General features: G+C 37.3%; 3 protein-coding genes across 5 annotated transcripts; all 3 read left to right on the forward strand.

The window, feature by feature from the left end:
* Nucleotides 1-537: 537 nt before the first annotated feature.
* On the forward strand, nucleotides 538-9,933 carry slc13a3 (solute carrier family 13 member 3). Its single transcript, XM_004070872.4, has 13 exons — nucleotides 538-821; nucleotides 1,521-1,786; nucleotides 2,065-2,243; nucleotides 2,693-2,762; nucleotides 3,793-3,972; nucleotides 4,052-4,177; nucleotides 4,308-4,400; nucleotides 4,501-4,605; nucleotides 4,715-4,812; nucleotides 5,504-5,616; nucleotides 7,214-7,375; nucleotides 8,974-9,111; nucleotides 9,199-9,933. Exons 1-13 carry the CDS (start codon nucleotides 714-716, stop codon nucleotides 9,376-9,378), a joined length of 1,818 nt encoding a protein of 605 aa, XP_004070920.1. The 5' UTR covers nucleotides 538-713; the 3' UTR covers nucleotides 9,379-9,933.
* A 1,784-nt stretch (nucleotides 9,934-11,717) lies between these two features.
* ocstamp (osteoclast stimulatory transmembrane protein) lies at nucleotides 11,718-18,308 on the forward strand. 2 transcript variants are annotated; one of them, XM_011477519.3, is made up of 3 exons: nucleotides 11,718-11,928; nucleotides 15,825-16,836; nucleotides 16,909-18,308. In XM_011477519.3, the coding sequence occupies exons 1-3, from the start codon at nucleotides 11,891-11,893 to the stop codon at nucleotides 17,257-17,259; spliced, it is 1,401 nt and encodes a 466-aa protein (XP_011475821.1). In that variant the 5' UTR covers nucleotides 11,718-11,890; the 3' UTR covers nucleotides 17,260-18,308. The 2 variants fall into 2 exon arrangements, with proteins under 2 accessions (XP_011475821.1, XP_020560515.1); XM_020704856.2 differs by lacking the exon at nucleotides 11,718-11,928 and having other exon boundaries at nucleotides 15,313-16,836.
* Nucleotides 18,309-18,418: 110 nt separating this feature from the next.
* trhr3 (TRHR3 protein) lies at nucleotides 18,419-24,539 on the forward strand. Of its 2 annotated transcripts, XM_011477377.2 has the most exons (3): nucleotides 18,419-19,390; nucleotides 21,167-21,986; nucleotides 23,910-24,539. In XM_011477377.2, the coding sequence occupies exons 2-3, from the start codon at nucleotides 21,219-21,221 to the stop codon at nucleotides 24,300-24,302; spliced, it is 1,161 nt and encodes a 386-aa protein (XP_011475679.1). In that variant the 5' UTR covers nucleotides 18,419-19,390; nucleotides 21,167-21,218; the 3' UTR covers nucleotides 24,303-24,539.
* The last annotated feature ends 1,809 nt before the right edge of the window (nucleotides 24,540-26,348 follow it).

The raw sequence follows: 26,348 nt of genomic DNA on the forward strand, positions 1-26,348 counted from the left end.
ATTCACTACTATTAAAGTATGTTTATCAAATTACTTTGATTTTTTTGTTATAGTACCCGCACACGCAAAAATCTACTTTCACCCCTGCTTTTCTGCCACTCTAGACATGTGGATGTGTTCATGCATGGGAATATTAAACAAGTGTAAATGTCCGTAGTGACGCATACCATTGCTAGATCCCATTAGAGTGGTTATAATTGCTACAAATCTAAATGAATAAATGAACTGGTTGTTTGGAATTCTTTGGAACAAAAAAAGAAAACACTGACGTTCTAAAAAATACATATATTTTTGAACTTACTAACATCTTCTTATATTACTCCATACAGAAATATTAAAGCAAGACAACAATGTGTTTATCTTTACTTAGAATAGTACTCTGTTAAAGCTTAACTACATTGGAGAAAAATCTAACTCAAACTCAACTTACAGTCACATGTTCCTTTAATTGTCTACAAAATTCTAAAGTATACAGTCTAACAATGTGTGTATGAGTTTATGGATTTGTCTTCAACCTAGACGGGGGGAGTCTCCTATCTTGAAATCTGACAGAAAATTGACTTCTCTGTTGACCAACAACTACAGGAGGAGTTAACCTGCAGCAGAATGGTTAATCTTCTCTGGTGGGAGTCACAGGCTTCAAAGTGCTGTCTCGCAAGCTCCTCTAAGCCAGTCTGGACTTTTCCTAAACGGAGCAAAACTTGGAGCCAGAGATGAAATTGTCTGCTGTGTCCAAGAAGCTGTGGTGCGTCCACAAGCAGCTGCTGCTCCTGCTTGCTCCACTCGTGTTTCTACCTTTACTTTTTACTCTGCCAGAAAAGGTGAGTGGGTTTGTCTTCCTTAAACTTCCACCATCACCAGTTCATTGTGAAGAAAAATTGTACTTTATGTAATTATGTCAATGAAAGCCATACATTTTAGGATTTGATTTATCTTAAAACTTGTCTTATTTGTCATGATAGTTTTTTTTATCAAAAACTAAAGTTTTTGATCAAAAATTGAGAGAGAAAAACTTGCATTCTTTCAACTTTCACCTTTGTTTGGTTGTTTTGAGCAACTTTTTGCACAACATTTCCTAATCCAAACATTTTAAAACATAAAATGAGTTCCTGCACCATTTTATGAACTAATTTTGTCTTAAAAAGAAAAGGTATCACAAGTGGCAGACAGATATGATTAATATCAACATCTAATCACTGCACTGGGGGAAGTGGTCAGATTAATTTAACCTTTGTGCTATCTTACATGATCCCACCCTTACATTGACGTGCTCTCCCTACCATGACAAAGGTGGATAAAGGTGGAAAGATTTCATGTAATCCATGGACACCAGTGAGGTTCACAAATCATTGAAGAAAAAAGGTTCAGAGCACTGTCTAGTGGGTCTAGATGACCCAACTCCCAATGTTAAAGTGCCTAGGATAGCACAAGGGATGATGGGTCAAGCTCATTTTTAGTAGTGTTTCTTTTTTTAAAGAATTTTAACAAAAATATTAATCAAGTATTAACCTTTTTTTCAGGAAGGAAAATGCCTTTACGTGATTCTTCTAATGGCTACATTCTGGTGTACAGAGGCCCTGCCTCTGGCTGTTACAGCAATGCTTCCAGTTTGCCTCTTTCCGACTCTGGGAATCCTTCCAGCCAAAAAAGTCTGCCCTCAGTACTTCATTGAAACCAACTTCCTTTTCCTTAGTGGACTAATAATGGCATCGTCCATTGAGGAGTGGGGTCTGCACCAGAGAATAGCTCTAAAAGTCCTCAGCATTGTTGGAGTGAAACCAGCCTGGTAAGAAAGTTTCTTCACAGGAAGGTGGCTTTAGCACCAAACATTAGTATTGCCATTAAAGTTTTGGTGTTATCCTCTTGTATTTACCTGCTTTTTGCTTGTAAATTGAATAGTTTTCTAAAATAAAAACTTGCAGTTAGACTTTTAGAAGCATGTGAACCCTAATGCTTACGTCGCCCTGTGTCTTTGGTCAACAGCAAATAATCTTTAAAGGCTGATTGCCTCAGACTGAGTGTTGAAAAGCTGTGTTTAAATCTCAGATTAAACTGTTTTCCCAGGCTCATCTTGGGAATGATGTTGACCTCATCCTTCCTTTCCATGTGGCTTAGCAACACCGCCACAACAGCCATGATGCTGCCTATCGCAAGTGCCATTCTGGAGAGCCTGTTCGGTGACCTGGAGACTCTAAAGCAAAAGTGTCAATCACTAGATGATCCAGAGAGTTCTTTGATTAATGGTACATTGTGTGCTGTTACTGAATTTCTGAAGACTAATGAAACAAATGTCCACGTCAGTCAAGGATGCGATCTAAACAGCTAAAATATACACACATTTATCTTTAAAGAAAGTTTGGTGATGCTCGGAATGTGAAATTTTATGCAATATCCAGACTCAGACAGGGATTTGATTGTTTTGTTGTTTTAACCTCGTCACCATTTTGCTTTAATCTGTAACCTAACATGAACTTTGAGCACTTTTTTCCAATACTGTGAATTATCCCAGAATACAGAGTTAGTTAGTCTTCCAATTGTAATTGATTAGTGCTCCTTGATTATATTGTAGTGATGTATTTAAAAGATTGCAACTACATAAAGCCCAACTCGTCAGAGAGGCTGAAATGTTTAAGTTCAAACATGCTTGAATGGCAGCTGTGTAGTTTCATAACTGTGCATCTGTTTCTCTCAGGCCAGTCGTCCGTAAAGCTGCATTCACTGCCATCCGTACCTTCAGAAAAACAAATATTGTCAATGGATGGGTAAGAAGAATGTAGAGATCTTTGGGTTGGACTGTGTTTTAGGAGGAATTTAAGAACCTGCATTTTTACTTGAACAATCCAGCTTATGTAAAATCAGTGTAAAATGTTTTTGTTTGCATTGCTTATCACTTAGGGGTTGAGCTTTTATGCTGAAGTCTCATCAAAAACGGAAGTAGACACAAAGAGAAGCTGCTTGTTATTTGTATGTCCTCAGAAGGATTTTATTATAGAAAGACAGAGTGGAACCATTGGCCATAGAAGCTTTCCAGAAGCAATTCTCCCTTCAACTTATAACTATAACTTTCTTTATTTTTCCAAAATTCTAATTTTACACAAATTCTGATGTTACTGAACAAACCTCAAAAGAAACTACTCACGCCTTTGTTCCAAAAAGCATTTCTAACATTTACAAGCTTCTAACAATGCCCCAAATAAATGACAAAATCTAATTTTCAAAAGATTTAGACTAAATTTGTCTTTCAATATCTAAATATGCATTCAAGCTGGACTGGATGGGGTTCTGCTGCAGGGGTTTTGAAGATTTAAAAAAAGTCTTTATTATTATTATTCATGTAAAACTTTATTAAATATTATTGCTTTAACATTAAAAATTCTAGTATTGAGGTCCATCATTCTATTTTTTTCTAGAAATAGAATTTTTTTACCACCAAAAATGTTCACAAGTCAGTTTTTGCATTCCAAAGTCTAGTCTTAACTCTTAAACTGTTCTATTTTACAAATAACAAAGTGTGGAACTTCAAAACAACCAACTGATGACATAATTATAGGTATTTATTGTTTCTGGAGATACCAAATTGTAAATGAACTTAAGGCTCAAAGCGATTAGAGACTTCCAGAAAAAATGATGCTTTAACTCTTTATGTAACACATCTTTCTTATCCTCATAAGGCCTATAGAATGGAGCTATAAGATAGACAGCTTCGTCAATGTTCTGTGATTTTGCCTTTTTTCATTTTTTATTTTTATACAGAATTGAACTAAATGTCCTCGCATGTTTGTTACCTTGAAGGCCGGATGTTCTGGAGCAGACCGACCTGAAGACAGCTGAAGAGATCAAATCGGAGGCTCAGTATCAGATGAAAGTGTGGAAGGGGTTTCTCATCTGCATTCCCTATGCGGCCAGTATCGGAGGGACGGCCACGCTGACGGGAACTGCTCCAAACCTGATCCTGATTGGACAACTGAAAAGGTTACTTTTTGAAAATGTCCCAACAATGTTTCGTTGGCCATCCGAATAAGTTTGACATTGATTAAGTTGTGTTTTTTAGTTATTTCCCAGACTGCGACCTCATCAACTTTGGCTCGTGGTTTGCATTCGCCTTCCCCCTCATGCTTCTCTTCCTGTTTTTGGGCTGGCTTTGGATTTCTTTTCTCTATGGGGGCTTAAATTCAAGGTAATAAATGTACCGGCATGGTCAAACCTGTGACAGTTAATACAAATTTCCAAATACTCAATACATTTCTTTATTTCCACACATTTTTTACTGTCAGTTGTCTCCTTTGTATTTCTTCCATCTCCTTTAGGTTGTGCTTCAAAAAGCATGACTGCAGAGCGCAGGCAGAGGCCAAAGCCAAGGCTCTAATAATAGAAGATTACAAAAAACTCGGGCCCATAAAGTGAGGATTCGTGTATGTCTTCTTATCTGTTGCAAATGTTGCAGAATGGATGCATTTCTTCTGCCTTTCACTCACATTTGTTTTTCATGCACATATATAGCTTTGCAGAAGGAGCCATCTCTTTCTTTTTTGTATTATTTGCTGTCCTGCTGTTCACGAGGGATCCCAAGTTTGTCACCGGTTGGTCTGTGTTTTTCAAAAAAGGGTAAGAAGGACAACGTTGTGATTTAATAATACGTTTTGTGTAAAGATGGTGACTTAGATTGTTGATACCAGTCAGATTTCTGTTTATTTTCCCCCTCGTTGGCCTTCAGGTATGTCTCAGACGCCGTCACTGGCGTGATCATTGTGTCCATATTGTTCTTCTTCCCTTCGCAAAAACCTTCTCTGAGATGGTGGTTCGATCCACAAGGTAATGCATTTAACAAATAAGCAGCTTTGTAGCCTATGATCTTGCAAAAAGATGAGTTGGAAGTTCATTTATGTGTCCGAGGTTTTGTGGAAGATTTATGAACTCTGCTTCTAGATCAGGTGTTGCAAAATACAAAAAAAGGACGCTAAAGAATGTTAATTATGTAGATTAAACAGAATTAGTAAATGTACCGTCTAAAAAGGGAGACTGTACTTTCACTGTTTCCGTGATTATAGTAATCTCTTAAAGCTGTGTGGCCACACTTCAGGGTTTTTGTGTTTTTAAGAGAGCTTTTTTTATTTTACTTGATTTAGTAAAACATTGATGTTTGCTTTTAAAGCCGAAACTGAAAGTTTTACAATTTCTGCGATTCAACACAACACCCAGTCTCCTCTAAAGTGTTAACACAAACTAAGTGCTCGTGTTTAATGTCTTTGGAAGGCCCATGTGGCTGCCTGTGTTATGTTCAGCTGGTCAAACAAACAGCAGGACACCAACACAAAACAGCAAAAAATGAGGTTCCTTTGTCCCTCTGCCTATGGGTCAAACATCTGAGAGGAACAGTTTAAAATCTGTTGGAATAACAGAAAATGATCTGCAGCTCACTGAGCCATAATTACAATTTAATAATCTACCAATGGTCTCTTTTAGTTTGTTAAAACACTTGTTTCCTTTCATGTTTTTTCTTCAGCTGCAAACACTCCTTATGTTCCCCTTCTTTCATGGAAAAAAGCCCAGGATTCAGTTCCCTGGAATATCATAATGCTCCTTGGCGGGGGGTTTGCCATGGCCAAAGCTTGCGAGGTAAAATTGTGATTCCTTGTCACTTTTGTTCTTTGCTTAAAGTCATAAACTGTAAAAGGAAAAGAACTCCTGATTGTAAACTGTCTATAAAAACCTCTTATCTGAAGCGGTTTTGTTCAAAGCTGAGGCCTTGATAGCAGCTTTAAACCTCCTGCAAGGGAGAACATTCCTAAATATGCATTACAACACCACAGTTGACACAAACTATACATTTGGCGAGTTCCAAATCACGTGACTTTAGTCGCAAGGTTTTAAAATGCGATTTATTAAAAAAACAAAGGGAGATAGAGGAAAAGTGTTTGCTGCAGACAGAATCACATCTAATGAAAACACAAAGAGGTGCACATTCTGTCTCAAAAAGGTTATTTTAAAAGTTAATTTAACTCATTTCTTTATTAAATAAAAGACTCTGAGAAACTCCACATACTCTATAAATAATGAAAAAGATGAGAAATGCTTTAGGAAATAAAAAAGTGACAATTTGCCAGGTTTTACTTGTAATGTATTAAGCTTGTCATAGATATGTGCAACACTGTTACATGCTTCATCGTTTAAGGTTGGCTAAATTGCTTGCAGCTAAAAAAAGAAAAGCATGATGATTCTTTCTTTAATGCCAAAAAATCAAGTGCAATAGTTCATCATTGGAAATGCTTGACACAAACACCTGATTCTGTCAACCCCTCATTCCTAGTGAGATGAACTTATGAAGCTACGTTTAAACTGCCCTCAGCAATGCGCGTTCAAGTCATCAGCATGTCTCTTATCAAACATTTAGAAAACTGAACGAGCCCTATTTCCTATTTGCTGACTTTAGTTCAGTCTTTGACACAATTCATCCTGACTCACTTGCACAAAAACTTACAACTTAAATGCAAATCCTTGTCTAATTTAGTGGTTTTACTCCCTTTTAACTAATTGGTCACAGCAAGTGAAGGTAAAGTATACGCTGTCCAAAGTAAAAGGCTGCAGCACTGGGTTGCCACAAGGAGCAGCGAGTTCGCCAATCTTGTTTACGCTTTACACAAACGAATACAGAAGCAGCATGCCAAATAACAAAATCCACACATCTTGAAGAAATTGACTCCTTTTAGTTCTGGTGCTTGGATCACCATAAATGTGCACAAAAGCAAAGAAATGGTTTTTGACTCCAAAGGACTACTGCTCCATGAGCCAGTGACAATTGGAGGCAGGGAAATAGAACAGGTGGCAAGTTTTAAACACCTTGGTGTCTATGCAGACAATCCTTTAAAACGGAATGTGCACGTGGACTCAGACTGTTTAGTGTAGGCTCTAATATCATGGCATATTTTTATAATGCAGTGCTTGACTCACTTACAAGATACGGCATGGTCACCTGGTTTGAGCCCCCAACCGTAAAATACCGAACCAAAATAGAAAGTGACATTAAACACGCCATAAGAAATCATTGTTAAGAAAGAGTGTTCTTCTCTACAAGAGGTATTTGAGTGTTAGGGGACAGGCAAACATGTACATATCTCTGCTGCTTTCTCTGTCCTCTCAAACTTCGGTTCTTTTTGGCTTCTTGTGTTGTAATGGGAGATTGGACCTTAAAGCTGAATCTTCTGTTGTTTGGCAGGAGTCCGGTCTGGCCTCCTGGATTGGAGGCCACCTCCAGCCGTTGGCTGAAGTCCCTCCTGCTGCAGCTGTGATGCTGATCACGGCCTTTCTGGCCTGTTTTACTGAGTTTGCCAGCAACACTGCGACAATTATCATATTTCTGCCTGTCATTGCTGAACTGGTAAGAATAGGATTTTTACACTCCACAACACAAGGATTTGACTCTATGATGAGTTGTCGATTTTGAAAATGTGTTTAATTATTTAGATCAAGTAGAACCAATTCAGTTAAAAAAAAAATCCTTAAAAATCCAAATACTTTTTAATTGTATCCCTTCTGGTTATTCTGCCTCATTTTTTTGTCTATTGATTTTTTTTCCCAAAGGTTTCTTAAATCTAATTACCCATCATATATTGTAGCCGCATGTCTTCAATCCACTATCTTTATGCACTGGTTTATTTTAATTGTAAGAATTATGGGTTAACTTTTGACTTTTTCCCCATGCACAATACTCATAGTTAACTTTTAGGGAGCCCAGTGCAAAAACAAATTTCAGTTTTATGTACTTCTTCAAACATTTTTTATATTTTTAAACTAGTTTACAGTTTTCTGTGCCAACCCAACAAATATGTCTCGGTTTTTACTTTTTAGCCCTTTTTTTGCCCACATTTAGACAAAGCTGATTTTACTGTATCATGCATGACTCATCAGCTTTACTTTAGAGTTTTACAGAATTTCAATACATTTGTGCAGCAGTCAGAGTCCAGAGTGTCACAGTACTAACTGACTGAACAGTTAAAGCTTTTTGTTGTGTTTTTTTTTAGTCTCACTAATGGAGAAATAACTCCGGCAAAAGATCTGGCTCAAACTCAAACTCTAATCAAAGGAACAGTAAAAAAGATTTACTGATGACTGTCCTTTGCCGAAAAGATTACAGAGCTTGTTAAATTCTTGCAAAAGATGTTCCTTTGTTTGTATGTTGTTGGACATTAACTACTGTTGTGGCCAATCATTATCCTGACCTTTTATTTTTGTTGCATTTCTTTTGCACAAATCCTGTCATTTACTTAACATTGCACTTAAGCAAACTACAAATTTAAGTCTCTGAATATATATCGCCATTTTACAAAATAAACCATTTAATTCTAACTGAATTATATGCAATTTTAGCCATGCCGACACCTCTGTGTTCATTGAACCTTCTGGTAATTTTCCAGTTACTGAAAAACGGGACAGATCGCAGGGGAAGTTAAAAATTCATTAGACAGCTTTAACTGAGTACACAGTGTGCTGCTGCAGTACAAGTTAATTCACTATAAAAATGAATTCAATAAAATACCTGTCAAAATTATCTTTTGCATCAAAAATTGTTGTGTTGTATGTATATAATGTATATTTTTCATTTTATCCTTAAAACATGAGTCTATGTTAACTCATAAATTACAGTAGCGCTCCAATGGTATTACTACGTCTAATTTATAATATAACATGTTTTTTGTACTTCTGTTTTATAGTCTTACTCAAGTAAAAAAATACACATTTTCTCAACAGAAAATAAAGGGAACCAGTTTTTAAATCATGTTGAAAAAGAATTTGAAAATTGTTTATCCCAAACAACTGTATTATATCTTCTGTAAAGTTTCTTTATTTAATCACTTGTAGTTAGAATAATTGTTTTTGTTAATATAGTTTTGTCAGGTGATAAAAATGTGTTAAAGGTCTCTTGGCCTTAATGCAAAAATTATGTCTCAAAAACAATCTTCTTAATTGTCTCTGCAGGCCATGCGTGTCTCTGTGAATCCTCTGTACTTCATGATACCTGCAACGGTTGGATGCTCTTACGCATTTATGCTGCCGGTTTCCACACCACCAAACTCCATAGCCTTTGCATCCGGACATCTCATGGTCAAAGACATGGTAACAGCCTCACTCTGGTTTTTCGCATATTGAACATTCAGTACTCTGGGGTAATGTTTCTTCCTGGGTCTCCTCCTTTGTTCCCAGGTAAAAACTGGCTTTGTCATGAACATCCTGGGTATCCTCTCCGTCTCATTGGCTATGAACACTTGGGGTGTCGCCATGTTCAACTTGCACAGTTACCCAGAATGGGCTCACCCTGTTAACAAAACTGCTATTGCTCTTGTACCCTTCTCATCTGTGCCGCCGCTCAACGCTACACTTTGACTGCGCTCCTATTGGTGAATAAACACTAGTGTATGAGATTTAGAATATCCATCATTAAACAGCAACAAAAGTCTGAATTTGTCCCAATGCTCCAAGAGCTTCAGCTGTTACTGGATTTTAAAAACGTACTCCAATGTAATTGTTCATTCCGTTACCATTTTGGTCTCTCCAAGGGTTTCAAAAAGCTTTGGAGGTCATTTTTCTTTTTTTTTTTCTTTTTGATCTCATAAATGGTTTCAATTTTACAAAGCTTTTGACAGTTTGTTTAAAAAATCCCTCTCATTGCTGTTTGGTGTCATTTGTGTTACTTCAAGGCTGACCTCTGCTGGATGGACAAGAGGAACTATTGTGAATAACTATACATAGACTTCTGGATCAAATGAGAAATCAGTAAACTTGTTTTTTAATTGTAAATTATATGTTACAAAGCCCTGACATCAATATTTGAAAGAAACATAAGCTGAAATTTGCTTTTAATGTGACAGTTGCTGCTGTATGTGGTAGTCTACAAGGTTTGCAATCACTGTACTAAATAAATGTAAATTGTGAAATTAATATTTTGTCTTTTTATTAGTGGTGAATGGACATAGCAAGTTCATTGTTAGAATTGAACAATAATATCATTTTTATGAGGTTTTTGGCTGCCTGCATTATGAAGCTTCAGCACATTTTTCTCAGGTCCTTACCCAGCAGTATAGTCACACCTGTATGGGTACAGTGGGTTTTTGTAGGTCCATTTTGCAGTTCCCTTGAGAATCACTGAAAATCAAATTGTCATGCATGTGCTAAGTGTATAATGAAGTATTCATAAGGCTAATGTAAGTTTCTGGGGTGACATACAAATGTACTTTCATGAATTTGCAACTCCTTAGATTCTAAGCACAGGTTTGTCCTTTTTCAAAAAAAAACACTTCAAACACAACTTAAACTAATTTCTTTTAGCATTCCTTACCCTTTTGATGGGTTTCACTTTTTGTTTCCTGTCAACCACAGTTTTGAGCTTCTGGTAGCCAATTCGTCATGGGTTTCACAGCAGACAAAGGAGTTAGTGGCACCAAATCTGTGCATCAATTCAGTTTTCTGCATTTAACCTACTTATTTGGTTTATGTAATTTGCAATACTGTGCTTAATATGCTTGCTTGACATCTACAGCTGCTGGAACCAACCTGCTAGGGTAGGAGTCTGCAACCTTTAACAGTTAAAAGTCATTTGGGCCTGTGTCTCTCTGATCAACACCTGGGAGCAAAGTCTTATTAATTATTATAGTTTGGCACACCTTTGCTTTCCATACATTATTACTTTTATAGTATATGAATTACAATTTGTGTGGCAAGAAAAAAACAGAGGTTTATAAAGAAACTAGTGTTTTTTTTTTTTTTTATATTTTTTACTTTTTACAGAAGCTCAGATGGCTTCATTTTTCAAATAAAAGTATTCCTGTGACAAACAGGTTAATTCCAATCCAGCTAAATGGTACTTTCTCTTGTTACATTTTAGGTCTACTTTGGTGAACCATCCTCTTTTTTCCTACTTTACTACTCCTTCTAACCAAAATATAACATTGCTTCATTGGTTCATGATCCAGTAGAAAAGGTACACAAATATATATAAAGTACATTTTTATATATATAAAAACCTTTCACCAACGTTTAATTTACTATTCTCAATCTGTGCATTCTGAAAGAAGCGTAGAGCGAACAAGGCCTCCTGCTGTCAGCATTATGGAGTTTGTCTTATTTCTAGGTGCAACTCCGACAAATGTATAAACTGGACTATTCTAAATTAAATCAATGCTAACAAGTAACCCTAATTTTTAAAAACAATTATCATTTTATTTTTCTTCATCCAGAAAGGCACTACGAAGGGGTATAAAAGCCTGATTTGGCTCTGGAGCCTCAGGTTGCAGACCGTTGTGTTAGAAACTACCTGAGAAAAACACAGATAAGAGAATCTTCTGATAAACAAATACTAAATTTAAAATGATTCCAGATGGACTTGGACCATAGAAGCTGTTTCTCTACTTGTTCTGAAAGGAAATGTGTAATGATTGTTTCAGTGTGAAAGTAAGGCATTGAAACTGGAGGGAGGACAATGAGAACCACAGTAAATATTTAAAGGTAGTAAAGTTTGTCTGCAAAAATGCTGAAAGGACTGACAACTGTCAACGATGAACTCAGAATGGGTTAAATAATATTGGAAGTAAAAATTAACAGATCACGAGTTCCTGTTTGGTCATAAAACACAGCGTCATGTTTTCTTAAGTCATCCTGGTGCTGGGCAGTGTGACCTGTCACATTGCCTCATTCTTCTCTGAACCAATGCTTTTTTTCTTTAAACCAAGCTTTCGTGTATGGTTTAGGCTGAGAAAAGTGAGCCTTGAGCTCTACGTGGAAAATCTGTCACATCAACATGACTTTGACTGTTCGTCTAAGTTCCCTTTTTTATGTTTAAAGTCCCCAAACACTTCCCAGTTCTGTGTTTGCTTCTTGTGCTGATAGTTTCAGAAGGATAATGAGGTCAGTCATGGTAAATACTGTTTCATCAGCCAGGTAAGAACTCTCAGAATGATCTTTTTATCTTTAATTTAATTTAGTCTTTCACCTTGGATTTTCTGTAAACGATTCAAACGTTTTTAAACTGCATTTCTAATAAAGATATAAGAAATTTGTATTTGTGGACAAATGATAAACTAATATTTTCTGTAAGTATTTTAAAAACATTTTATTTTAATAATTTTTGTCTCTGTAAGACCCAAACTCCCCTTAAAGTTACAGTTTATACAATTCTTTAAGAACCAGAATATTTGATTAGTCATGTAAAAAAATTCATACAAACCTTTGAGGACTAAATCCAGTCTATTTCGTAACCCTTGTGCTATCCCAGGCACTTTAACATTGGGAGTTGGGTCATCTAGACCCCACAAGACAGTGCTCTGAACCTTTTTTCTTCAATGATTTGTGATCTTCTCTGGTGTCCATGGATTACATGGAATCCTCTCCACCTTTATCCACCTTTGTCACGATAGGGAGAACACGTCCATGTAAGGGTGGGGTCATAGGATAGCACAAGGTTTAGGACAGACATATCTGTGTGTCTGTTGTCAATGTAACATCGGCCTTTATTTCTGAAATACTGCTGAGGGAAAACAAAGAAAATAAAAAGCATACGTTTTTAAAGAAAGGAAACATCCATGGAATCTATAGTTATTCAAATCCCAATTTTAAGAGCAGTGCAAGACAAATAGATTTTACTCTAGACTATATGCTAGATGTGCCGGAGTTGAGCAATCCTGTTATAATAGGGTTACACATTTTTATAAAAAAAAAAAGGGTATATGCTTGCTAAAAATAGTCACCTTATATTCAGTTTGTGTTTACAAGATTGTCACTATTGTGGCTTGCAATCACTATTTCTTACATGTCCTCTCCAGCATCAGAAACAGATAAGAACTGTGTCTCTTGTGTTTGACAGATTTTATTGTTACCATAAGTTGTAACCATTTACCTGCTATTTTATTGTAAATTCTTTGAGTTTTGGACCGGATGGAAAAACAGAAGTATGTAAGGGATGTTGAAGGAGTGTGTGAGTGTATGTGAGGGAGAAAGTGTGAAAGAAAGCTGTGAAAAGACAAAGAAAGGAGTAAGAATAGAAAAAGAATAAGTAGCAAAGGTTACTTGAGGTTTGTCATTTTTGCTAACTCCGATCATCTTTTGTGCCAGTGGTCTTTGAATTATGATGATGCTGTTTTTAATCAAACCAAAATTTTAAAAGAAACTGTGTGGTTTTCTAGGACATACCTTCTGCAGAGCGGCAGTAGTTTATTAGAAATTCACTTCTGAGTTGAGGCGGGACCGTTGAGGCAGAGTAGGCCTGCCCCACTTCCCTTAATACTTACTGAGAGAGCCCTGTTTACGGTCTCTCCCGATGGCTTACAGCCACTCACACCCCAAGCATCACATTAGCGGGGCAACAAAAATGACAAGCATTATTGGAGCCAGTCGGACAGTTTTGATCCCAATTTCAGCTAATACAAGGAAAACAAAGACAGACATGGATCTACTTGTCAGCTAGTGGATGCATCAGAACGGAGTGGAGCAGGGAGACTGTGGCCCGCCCAGCGTATTTTCTACATCCCAAAAACGATCTTTTTCAAACTAGTTTTTCCTCTGCAAGCTAAATCAGCTCAGTGCAGACAGCTGTACACTCCACAGATCATGTCAGGGTGTGGATCCGCTGGGAGGAGCCACAGTCAGCCTGCATAGAAGGAAAAGGTGATACACCAACAAAAACCTAATAAATACGTGCAGAACACAACAAAACCACCTTAAAACCACCTTAAACCACCTTAAAAACATCTTGACATCTTGTGTTTGTGTACATGTTATTCTCCATTTAAAAAAAAGTTTTTTTTATCAAACATTTGTTGGAAAATGTCCTAAAAATCGCATTGGGACTTAGATGTAGAATTTTTGGTCAACTATTCTGGTACTGTGTATTTCAATTTTAACAATTTACCTGATGCTCATAACCCTTTATCACTGGAGATATCGCTAAATCCTAAAAATGTTGCCAGAGTCCACCATTTTCTCTCTCTTGCCAGCACAGAGGTGCAAATGCATGCTTTTATTTCCAGCAGATTGGATTATTGTTATGACCTGCTCTCTGGTCTTCCCTGGAGAAGGATGTCGAACCTTCAACTGCAGCAAAATTCAGCAGCTGACGGGACCAGAGGGCGGGATCACATTACAGCGATTTTAAAATCGCTGCATTGGCTCCCTGTAAAATTCAGAATTGATTGTGAAGTTCTTTGATTGGTTTATAAATGTTTTTTATGGTCTTGGCCGTTCATATTTATCTGATATGAATTTAAAGTATGAGCCCTCGCGGACCCTGAGATCCTCTGATACAGGCCTTTTGATTATCCCAAAAGTAAGAACTAAAACATACAGCGAGGCTTCATTCAGTTATTATGAACTCTGCCTGTGGAAGTGTGTGTTCTCTTTTTTTGTTGCATCATTTTATCATTCTTTTTATCATGGTTTTTTATGTATGTATGTGTGTGTGTGTGGGGGGGGGTCTGCATTGTGCGGGTTTTAAACAACATATTTGTTTGTCTTGTCCTTTTGTTTTTAAATTTGATTTGTTTTTATGTAAAGCACTTTGAGTGGCCTGAGTTGTAAAAGTGCTATACAAATTAAGTTTGATTTAAATTTATTTTGATTTGATAAATAACACCTGATCTGTGACACACCATAACTCCTTAAACCATTCACACCCATCAGCATGAATCCGCTGATTCTGATGCGGAGAAAGCAGCTTCTCATGTCGGCTTTGCACCTATATGCAACACTTTGCAAATGTAAAGTGTTGCATATCTGCGCAGTCAATGCTGCTTTCCTCCCCCTCAGATTTAGCCAATTTTTGTTGATCGCGTAAACACTTCACTCCTGTAAAATGTTGCATGTTAGCGCCAAGCTGCTTTTCTCATCTTCTGAATCCGCTGAAGTTATGTTAGTTGCTGTCACGGTAGAAGAGCTATAGTTGTCGAAAGAATGTCAACACCGGAGCTAAAAGTTCTGTGTAAAAGGGTTAAAGAGTTTTGCATCCAGCACAGTGTATACAGTAAACCCTTGTTTTTCGCGGGGGTTACGTTCCAAGGAGAACCTGTGATAGGCAAAATCCGTGAAGTAGAAACCTTTATTTTTTTTTTACAATTATTACACAATTAAATACTCTATTATACATTGACAAGAAAGAACAAACCATTTTACAGGCTCAAGCATTTGTTTTACAAATAAAAGTACTTAAGAAACGTTTTTTTAACAAATAACTTCTGTACTGTACTGTCAAATAATAATTTTAATCATCAATGTGAACAGAAGGCTTCAAATTGCAGAGATTAGCCCCGCCCACCGCCACCCGAGTAATTGGATTAAACGGGAGAAAAATTAAAATGATTACGAAAAAAATACAGTTGGACTGAGCCGCTGCATCCTGACTCCGCTCTGCTGTGTTTTCTTCTATTGAAGCCCGCTGTGCAGGTGTGTTTGTTCGGGAGGAGAACATAGTGATGGGCAGTTGTTGTCGCTATTTTTACTTCTTTGAAAAAGATCCTTATACACCGACATGCCACCATCGATTATGTTGGAGAACTGCAATGAACGGCTCATCAAAGGGTCCCATTCTTAAGCTACTCGCCGAAGTTCAGTCGCCATGCTCACCATGGTTGCTAAGCGACCAAGTGTTACGCTTAGCACAGGTAGAGAAGAAGCGGAGTGACTTTTTAGCCAATCAGAATTCAGAACACAATGCACGATGCAAATCCGTGAAGAAGCGAAACGTAAAAACCGCTAAACGTGAAAAGTAAACCACGTTATAGCGAGGGATCACTGTAAATGTGTCTATTTTTCTCTGAATTCCCTAACATTGCATTTCTTTGCTGCAGGAGCACAGCAAGATGTCTTGGAAATGCTGTCAAATCTCTTATTTTTTACCTCTGGGACGTTTACTCTTCATCCACTCCTTCAGGCACAGATGTTCTGACTCTGCTGTCTATATGTTCAGCATGTGCCATTGTTACTGGGGGCCTGCTTTATCACTGGCTGTGTAATACGCTAAAATACAGCTTTAAAGCATCTGTTCAGATCTCCTGCTGCTACAGCCTGGCCCTGCTCCTCATGTCCTTCTTGTGCCACCCACTGCGATGTATGCTGACAATGATGCTGCCCATTGTCTCCTCCAATCAGGGGCGCAAACTTCTCATCTCAGCCTCCATTTTGATTTTAATGTTAAACGTCATCCCTAACATCGCAGTCAACATCGGAGCAGTGGCTCGCATCCTGAAGTGCACAGCTGAAGGATTTGCAAAGACTCTGTTGAACTCTTCTGAACTCTTCAACAAAGCAAAGCAAGACCTTGTCGATGAAACCATCAAGGTAGAGTGGGAGGACCTAAATATAGTCAACAACCTAAAGACTTTAAATAATTTCACACATGTGGATGTGTCCCTGGTTAAATCCAAGTTTGCAAAGGTGGTCGGTGAGATTGAGGAAAAGTTCTCGGGAGCTCGGGACCTGATCGGAGAGTACAAACTGCTGTCAAACCGGATCCTTGCTGCTATCTTTGTAGCTTTACTGATTCTGGAATCTGCACGATATTTAAAGTCCTATCTGACATCGGTTCAGTTTGATAATGGTTACATTTCCAAGGAACTGCTGCAAAACGAACCCTGTGAGACCAAAAGGTCAATTAGAGACAAAACCAAACTCGGAAGCTGCTTGATGACAAACCAAGAATGTACTTCTTCCTTTTTGTCCCTGATTGTGGTAACATTATACTTCACTGCAATCGCTTTAATCGTAGTTTTAGACTATGTTGTGTATTATATAGTTCAGCTGGTTATGCCATGGGTGGTGGATTTCCCACCAACAGCTGCTAGTATAAGTCTCAACTACAAGGTAAGACAGCCCACAGCTTCTGCTGTATTTCAGTTTTTTCTGTTTTTCCATGAATTCTTTCCTTCCTTTTAGGTCGAGTTGTTCGTTCCTGTTTTATGCCTCATCCCGAGTTCATGCGTCACACAGACGCTGACCAACTTCCACAGAGATTACAGATGGGACTTCAACCCAGAGCCATCTAACTGTGCCGTGACAACTTCAGCCCCGAACGGAGGAGTCACGTTCCTGCTGGGATGCCTCTGGCTCATGAGCTACTTCATGGTGTTCCTGGAGGTTTACGCCAAGCGGCTCTGCAGAAAAATATGTGCCTCCTTTTACAGAGAGCAGGAGGAGAGGAGAATGACATACCTGAGGAGAAAATTACAAAAGAAGATGGTAGAAAAGGGAGATGATAATAAAGGAAACAATCAGCCTTTGCATTGAATTTAGATGAATAATAATAACTTTGAAAGATCACCAGCAGGGTTGGACTGAATAATTTAGCTGTTATTACGTTTGACTATTTCTTTTCAGAATGTCGCCAAATTAGGTGGTTTTATTTCACATATCCATCATGACTATTGAGCTTGTTTAGTGTGAGTGATCAGCTTGAAGAGACTGAAATCCAAATTTGAATTTAGGAATAAAACTAAACATGTTCTGGCTGATTTTGTTAAAACTTGCTAAACAAGTGTTTCATGGATTTTCTTCCAAACCAGCAGTATAATGCAAGCATACCGTCACTAGTGCAGCACATGGCTGTCACCTCAGGGTGACACATTTTAGTGCTTCTTTTGTGTTTTTTAGATGTGATACTGGAAACTGAACATCCTGTTTGTGAAATACTGCAGCAACACCTTTTCTTTCGCAAGTACATCAGCTTTGAAAAAGCTGGCGCTCTTAGTTTTGTGGTTTTTTTGCAGGTTAGACAGAAACACGCAGACAGTTGCATTTTTCCCTCCCAAGAGTCACAAAACTCTGCTTGTTGCTTTTTTTTTAATCCAACACAAACTGTGTATGTAGGTTTCCTCCTGGTCTAACTGAAGCTGTTTTTTCTTGTTTCTTGTTTCCTCTTTCCATTTTTTAACCTATCAGATCCACTAGATGCCACTATTTTTCTTTGAACAAAACACAGCACAACAGCTCTTGACAGAAAATAAGCAATAATATATTTATTCTTTCACTCAATGGTCCTAACATGAATCTGTTTTTCCATTTACTTATTCAAATGTATATTTTTAACCAGTAACCATGAAAAATGTTATAAATAACAAGAAAAAAGTTTTTTTTTGTTTTTTTTTTGCAAAGAACAATCTCCTTACATGTCAAACTCTTCCTTCCCATGAGGCTCTGGGGTTATTTTGAGAATTCATTCAAGAACTATTTATAGGTTGTTTATTTTTTACTTTCATTTGTGTTTCATGATTCTTGTGTTTCATGACTCTCTTCTTGGAACAATCACATCACAGCATTAAACATTGCAGTATATAAAATGTGGGACATCAATTATTTTTTGGACACGCAATGAACTGCAAATTTAATTCAAGTGGAAATAAGACACCAAATATTCAGCTGGTGTTCTGTGTGACAATCATCCCTGAAAAAACTGCAAATTAAAAAAAAATGGTGTTGTCCAAAGTTCTTCAGAAATTATTCTTACGTCAAATGGGAATTTGGAAATAAAATATTAAAAGAAATTATAAATCTGTCTGGCTGTTTTAGAATCACACAGACTTTCTGCAGCTGCGGAATCACACAGTTCTAAATAGTAAGTCTGCTTTAAAAAAAAAATCTTTTAAACATTTATATATTCTGAAGGTGGCCAGCAGAAAAAATTTTCTTTATGCAAAAATGCATTAGTATTCACAATGATGACCCTGCGCACAGACAAATATTAAAGCGTTCAGTCTGGTTCTTATACTTGGGTTTGCAGAAAAGCCTAAATGTTAATATTACTTAAAAGGAATTAATAGAACCAAGTTATACCATTAAAAAGCAGTCAAACGTTTGTGATTTGCTGATAAGAATCATAACTTTCACCACACACTTATTGCAAACCACTGGTTATTTATTTTTATTTTTTTTCATCACAATTTTTTGTGCTGTTAATTTCTGCTAAACTAAATTCTGAAGCAGCAGCTTGTTGTTTGCTGCCGGTTTAAATCCCAGTCATCCTTTCATAGCCACTATTCCTTGGGCTCGCTTCTGTTCGGCCGTGACAACATTGTAACACAACTCTATAAATATCTGGTAAATACACAGAAAGAATGAAATGATGTTTCTTCATAACACAATCCATAATAAGCTTGATTTTGGCTCAGTAACTGCAGTGGTTTTCCCTCTGTCTGGCAGTAATTACAGGATTTCTTGGAGTGTGAGGTGCAGTTAAGTGATGAGTGTGGACATGATGGTGAGTGGTGTGAAAGTGAGGGAGGACTGTACACAGAGAAACCAGAGGGAGGGAGACAGATGTGGCGACTGCAGAGGTGGACTTAGCAGTCATCTGTGTTTTAACGCTCACTGCACCTGAGCGCTGCCACCATGTCAGACTGACGACTGCTTCCCACAACTCACGGTGAGCTGCCCAATCCTAACTACTTTCTCTCTAATTGTTTATCCTATTCTTTGATGGAGTCATTTCTGAACACGTTTTTATGTTTCTTATGGCAAAAAAGGAGGAAATTGATTACATCAAGGTGTTTTTCAATTCATATTTATTAAAATTAGGGGGAAAAGGGCAACAAATTGCTGTCTAATATGAAAAAGGTTCAATTTAACGATGAATTATTTGTCAGACTCAAGCAGATAAAAGAACCAATGTATTAAAAGATTATGGGAAAGTAAATTTTCAAGTATATCCACCGCTGTAAGACGTGGAAGTTGTATAATGTTTGTAGAGTACCTAAAAACTACACAAAATCTTCACTTAAAATGTCAAAAACAAAAAAAAAGTCTAGTTTACAAAAACTAATTTATTTCATCGATTTTGTTATGTCTAGGTGATGTCATCTGCTTTAATTAGGAAAAACATAATTAAGAGGCAGCTTTGGTCGCTGATACGTGAACTTTTTCCATCTGCTGTCCGTAACCCTTGTGCTATCCTAGGCACTTTAACATTGGTAGTTGGGTCATCTAGACCCACTAGACAGTGCGCTGAACCTTTTTTCTTTAATGATTGGTGATCTTCACTGGTGTCCATGGATTACATGAAATCCTCTCCACCTTTTTCCACCTTTGTCATGGGAGGAATAACACATAAATGCAAGGGTGGGGTCATCTAAGATAGCACAAGGGTTAAAAGTGTGACATGGATTTTTTTTTAAACTGCACAGATAACACCTGTTCATAAATAAATTATTTTGAAATTGTTTATTATAAACCTGCAGACAAACTTCAATCATCCAATCAATGAGTTTTATGTTTCTCTATGCTTCACATAGGGCTTCTTTTGTTATTTTGTGGCATAGCTGAGACATTTGGGATGGGGGGCTGGTGGATAGGCAAAAGGATTTGGAAGGGTAGCAAATGAAAACAACAGAATGGAAAGCCCCTACAAAAGGATAAAAAATATTTAATTGTAAAAATACATGAAATGTGCCATGTGAGTGGCTTTAGATGTCATTTTAAAATATTGTTTTTGTTATTTATGCAATGCTTAAAGCTTGTTTTGATGATTTCTTCACCTTTGTCAATAAAAATACTAATGTTGACTCAAAAAGTGAGGGGCAAAGCGGCCCCCCATTTCCGCTTCTCCCGTAGCTCCACCCCTATGTAAATTACATCCCTATTTTCATAAAGGGCACATGAACCCTTGTTTGTAATAAATCATCTACCTTTTTGACTTTCAAGTAAATTAAAATACTTATTATTAATACTTATTGCTATTGTTCTGTTTTTCTATTTATTGTCTAAACTAAGTATTTATTTTCTGATTGATTTTTTTCACATGTTAATCAGTTACATAATATCTAATTGTATTAATATCATTGTTACTGCATTTCACATTTACATGTTAAGTCAGTTTATGGAATTAATTATTTGTATCTATTTTAAATTCTAGTGTCTTCTCCAGTGAGAAGTTCCTTAATTCTTTCTCTCTGATTATGTTTATCTGATAACTTTTAAACTGTGTGTGTGTGTGGGGGGGGGGGGGGTGCGTGCGTGTATGCGTGCGTGTGTGTGTGGGTGTATTTGTGTGTGTCTCTGGCGGGTATTTTGGAGGACAAAGAGTACCCCGCTTTGATTCTGTGTTTTGGCTTTTCCATAAATTAGGCATCACAAACTAATTCCACATATGTTGTTGGTGCATTAATCCTGCTTTTTTAACATCTCTTCTTTTTTTGTTTTAAAGGTTTTTTTCGTCCCAAAGGTTGACAGATTTGTACTCATTGGGCTTGAACAAGATGGAGAACAACACAACAATTTTTCAGGATGTGACTGGGGCTGTAAATCTACCAGAAATGCCCATGAAGTCTCTAGCAGAGCAAGTTGTGACAATATTTTTGACATTGCTGATTTGTGGAGTCGGGATTGCAGGGAATGTGATGGTCGTGCTCGTGGTGTTGCGCACCAAACACATGGTGACTCCAACCAACTGTTACCTGGTCAGTTTAGCCGTGGCTGACCTGATTGTGCTCCTAGCTGCAGGCCTTCCCAACATCTCTGATGTTGTAGCCTGCTGGATATACGGCTACACTGGATGCCTGTTTATAACCTATCTTCAGTACCTTGGCATCAACGTGTCATCCTGCTCCATCACAGCCTTCACCATCGAGCGCTACATTGCTATCTGTCACTCCATAAAGGCTCAGTTTATATGTACAGTTTCCCGGGCCAAGAGGATCATAGCTGGGGTCTGGATCTTCACCTCACTCTACTGCACCATGTGGTTCTTCTTGGTGGACATTGATGAAACAGTCTACGCTAACGGGGTGGTGGTCAACTGTGGCTACAGAGTCTCCAGGAGTCTCTACATGCCCATCTACTTCCTGGACTTCACAGTTTTTTATGTAGTTCCTCTTATTGTAGCCACTGTGCTGTATGGGCTCATTGCAAGGATTCTGTTCATCAGCCCACTGCCGAGCGACCGAGCAGGAGGAGGATCCGTTCACCAGGGTCACTACAACAGTACCAGTAGTGCCAATAAAGGGGCCATCGCTGCAAGGAAACAGGTATTTAAAAAAGAAAAACACTTGCTGAGTCTACAATCTTTAAGATACATTTTCTAGTAGTTTGTCTATAACTAAAGATATTTGTTACCTGTTTGGCTATTGTTCCCTACTTCTAATGTAATTGATTAATTTTAACAGAAAATCCTACAAATATATTTGGAAATGTTTAAGGTATGTCCAGTCAAAAGAGACAAAACATAAACATGGGTAGGCCTACTTGTGCATGATGTAAGCAAATAGAAAAGTTATTTGTGCAATCATGTCTGCAACTGCATGTGTGGTTAGGGTCAGGGTTAAGGTTGATTTCTCTAAAGATTGTTTTTAATTTATGAGAAAGTTCTGCAGCTGGGATGTTAGTTACAGTGTTAACAAAATGCTAGCAAACACCTAACCTGTCACATCTTTGCAGGATGCTAAAGTCATACTGTTATCACAACTGAGTGTAGCAAAACTTCTTCTTGACACTTGACTTGTTCCCACAGGGAGCGGTGAGGTGAAGTCTCAGCTGCACTCATGAACTATTTTGGCGTTTAAATGCCATTTGCGAGATGCTGATACAAAAAGTACCTACCGGTAACGTGAAAAACACTGGGCTGACAATGGTGATAGACTAGCATAAAAATGAACTGTATTGATCTCATGTGAGGAAATTCAACACGGAGAGGATCATGTCTACCTAAAAACTATGGACTTGAACTTTAAGGAAAATGAAGAAACAGCTAAATTGATTGAAACTGAAACCTGGCGTGATATGGGCTGGGCGCAAAGCAGAAAGGCAAACAACTAAACAGGAAACCCTGAAGTCCAAACAAAAATAAAAACCAGAAAAATTCAACTGATGGTTTGAATCATCACTAGGGAGGCAATGTTTCACTTTCCCCACAATTTGGTTTAATGCTGTAACATATGGCTTTGTTTTCAATCAAGAATTTTGGCTTCCTAAATCCTTAATTTTTTCTTGTAGAATATAATCAAATTTCTGAACCACAGAGGTAATTGGATACATTAATAAACTGGCAGTCGTGGTTCAGATGGGAGTTCAAATGCGATGTTATATTTTTGTGACATTCACACTGTACTGTCAAGAGTGGAACAAACCCTCTGGAAATGTTTTATCCTCTCTTTAACCGGAGCTCATCGTGCCAAAATGAGCTGGATCAAAGTTCCACAAAAAAAGAGCAAGCCTAACAAAAAAGAATTACTCATGTATAAATTAAAACTGATAACCTGTAATCAAACTTTGTATACATGAGCTTTCAGTAAGAGTTGCTCACAAAAACTATTGCACCCCTGATATTGGTCAGTCTGCAGACTTCTCCAGTGTTTGTAAATTTTAAAAGCACAGAACAATAAAAATATTTAAAAAAAAAATTATTAAAATTTTCTTTTATTTTCTTAATTTTGGGTTTCTGTGTAATGAGACAAAGTTGTATCTGTTAAAAATCTGTTTCTTTTAAACGTCTATGATGCTTTTTTGACTAAAGACCATTAACATGTACGTTCTGATTCAAGCTGTCAATTGTACCACTTAATAACTAATTGTGTGGTGGAATTAAGAAAAGGAGCTTCAGGATTCAGTAAATTTTATTCCAACTACTAGACTATATGTCTTTGCTTGCTGAAGAACACTTGATGTTTTTGCATGGAGACTGTCTGGAATGTTCAATAACATTTCATTTTTATTACAAAGCAAAAAATTATAGTAGCCTTCTCTTATGTTTCTTAAATATTTTTCTTTCTTCAAATGATGAAAGGTGTTATAGGGTAACACTAGGTATCCATGTCTTATTAGGGACGTGAATGACTCCAACATTATTTTTAAATACTATTGTGCTTCCCCTTTATAGGAATTTTTTTAAATCCCCATCCAAAGCCTCTTCTTGCACTTCTTCTCCTTTGAAGTGTCCTTCTCTGTCTACACAGATAACAAAGATGCTGGTTGTGGTGGTTGTCCTCTTTGCCCTGCTGTGGATGCCTTACCGCACGCTGGTAGTCATCAACTCCTTCATCGACCCACCTTACCATGACACCTGGTTCATCCTTTTCTGCCGGATGTGCATCTACAGCAACAGTGCCATCAACCCGATCATTTACAACCTCATGTCACAGAAGTTTCGTGTTGCATTCAGGAAGCTCTGTAAATGCGGCTGCCGACGGGGTGAGGCGAAGTACGATGCGCCGATCTACTGCAGCGTGATGAAGAATTTGTCACATGGGAGCAACGAGCCAGTCACAGAGCAGGAGGACGTCGGTGGCCAGTTTGGAAACAGATTCAATATCACAGATCATGACAAAGGCACTCTCAAAGTTTCTTGAAGAGATTTTGCAAGAATTGTCAGGACAATGTGTGTTAATGGGAAATCATAGATCTAAATATACAGTTTTGGTGTAAATTCCTCTTATTTCCTAAATATATCTGCACGTGTTCTTGATGATAAATGTCTATGGCTTTGTGTGTAGAACTAGACGTAGTTCTTTTTCATTATTGCTGTAATTACTCTGTAAATATATATGCTTCTACAGTGTGTTTCAATAAAACAGATTAATTTCAAATTTATCAGACGTTTTTTATCATCCCAGTTTTTAGTGTCTTTTAACCAGTAAAGAAAAAATACAAAAAGCAAGACACACATTTGTGTGAATGCGTGTTGTTGTTTTGCATGTTTGTGTTTACCCTTTAAAAGACCACAATTTATGATAACTAGTTTTACAAGAGCCTCTTCATTTGCATCACATCCTTTATTATTATTTGTGTTCCCGGGTCTCCTGAGAGTACTTCTGTTTTTCACACGTTCACACTGGAGTGTCTAATGCACTCAAATGAACCACAATTTCTAATTGCACTAGTGACACAGTGCGCACAGCCGCCATTTCAACCCTTTTCAATTCAGAATGATTCATCTAATTCAAATAAAACACAACAGAGAACACAAGAAAGCCCTTATACCTGTGTTCATTTAATGGGATTTCTATGCTTTTGAGTACTGAGTTAGACTGCTGTAAGCTTACAAGCCAAGAAAAGAACAACTACAGAACATTAACTTGTGTACACACCTCCTCCATGACCATCAACAAAACCTATTAAGAGTTCAGCTGAAGAGTGGAGGATGTTTCATATAAAAAGACTTAAAGAGATTTTACTACAATGTCTCTACTATTTAATAAACCAAGGTTTTTGTTGAAAAGATGTCATCTGTGTTTATGTGTGTCAAACTCACTTTAGCGGCTTTCAGGGTTCCTAAAGTGCAAACAGTGTAAGCCCAGACTTCATCTTTGTGTATAAAAAATATGAAGATAATGTCAGAACAGAACAGGCAAGTGGAACACGTGAATTCTTAAAATAGGAGACCCACTTTTTAGAAACGATCTCTGTCCATGTGTTAATAATTTATGAAAAGGTGATTCAAACTTTGTATTGTGCTGTATGTACAGCCTGTGTAGCTCATCGAAGCCCTTCCTGTTAGCCAATGACAAATGGGACATGTGCTGTATTCATTCCAGCTCTTTTGTGGACATGTTAAAAGCCTCATAGTTAAAGCCACATCTACCTACAGACACTAATTCTTTTCTACATGCATCATGTTTTTATGTAACCATTGAGTACTGAACTGAAATATGAAAGACATTCTCCCTTTTATGCTTTTCTTTTCATGGTTGATGAAATACATTTAAGCTGGAGTCTCACATTTAGATCCAGTCCAGTTTAATTTTTTGTCCTTTACTTCTGGTTACCTAAATCAGGTGTGTCTGACTCAGCCTTGTAAGGGGAGATGGGAGAGAAGTGTGACTAATAGAACTGGATTACCAAGATCACACATTCAATAAAAGATTCCTAACGTTGTTAGACATGATGCATTTTTTTTTTAAATGGTTTATTTCAAGCAATCAAAATAGAAATAATACACATAATAATACGCATTTGAAATGCACAAATCCTTTAATCCTGATCTTAACACCCACTTTAACAAAAAAACAAAAAAAATAGAATTAGAGCTAGAATTAAAAAACACCAAGACAGAACCCTGAGGACAAATCGAAAGCTCTTTAAATACAAACATCAATGACTGAGTGCCGCTGTGACAGACCCAAAGTGAACCACAGAAAGGGTGGGACATATCAGCTAACTAAACAGCCCAAAACTCAAACAGAAATCTTCAGAAAAAGACCCAAACCAACTGGAAAACTACAGCTAAAGTGATCAAGGAGATAGGGAGGAGGAAGGTACTTGGTACATCATCTGGAATGAGGAAAAAGAATAGGAGTCTTGGTGATGGAATATATAAAATATTTATAAAATACTCAGAAATGCACATTTTAATCTTAATTTGCTTTATATGCATTAAAAAAAAGCTACAAGAACAG

Source organism: Oryzias latipes, chromosome 7, assembly GCF_002234675.1.
Source record: "Oryzias latipes chromosome 7, ASM223467v1".
Taxonomy (NCBI): domain Eukaryota; kingdom Metazoa; phylum Chordata; class Actinopteri; order Beloniformes; family Adrianichthyidae; genus Oryzias; species Oryzias latipes.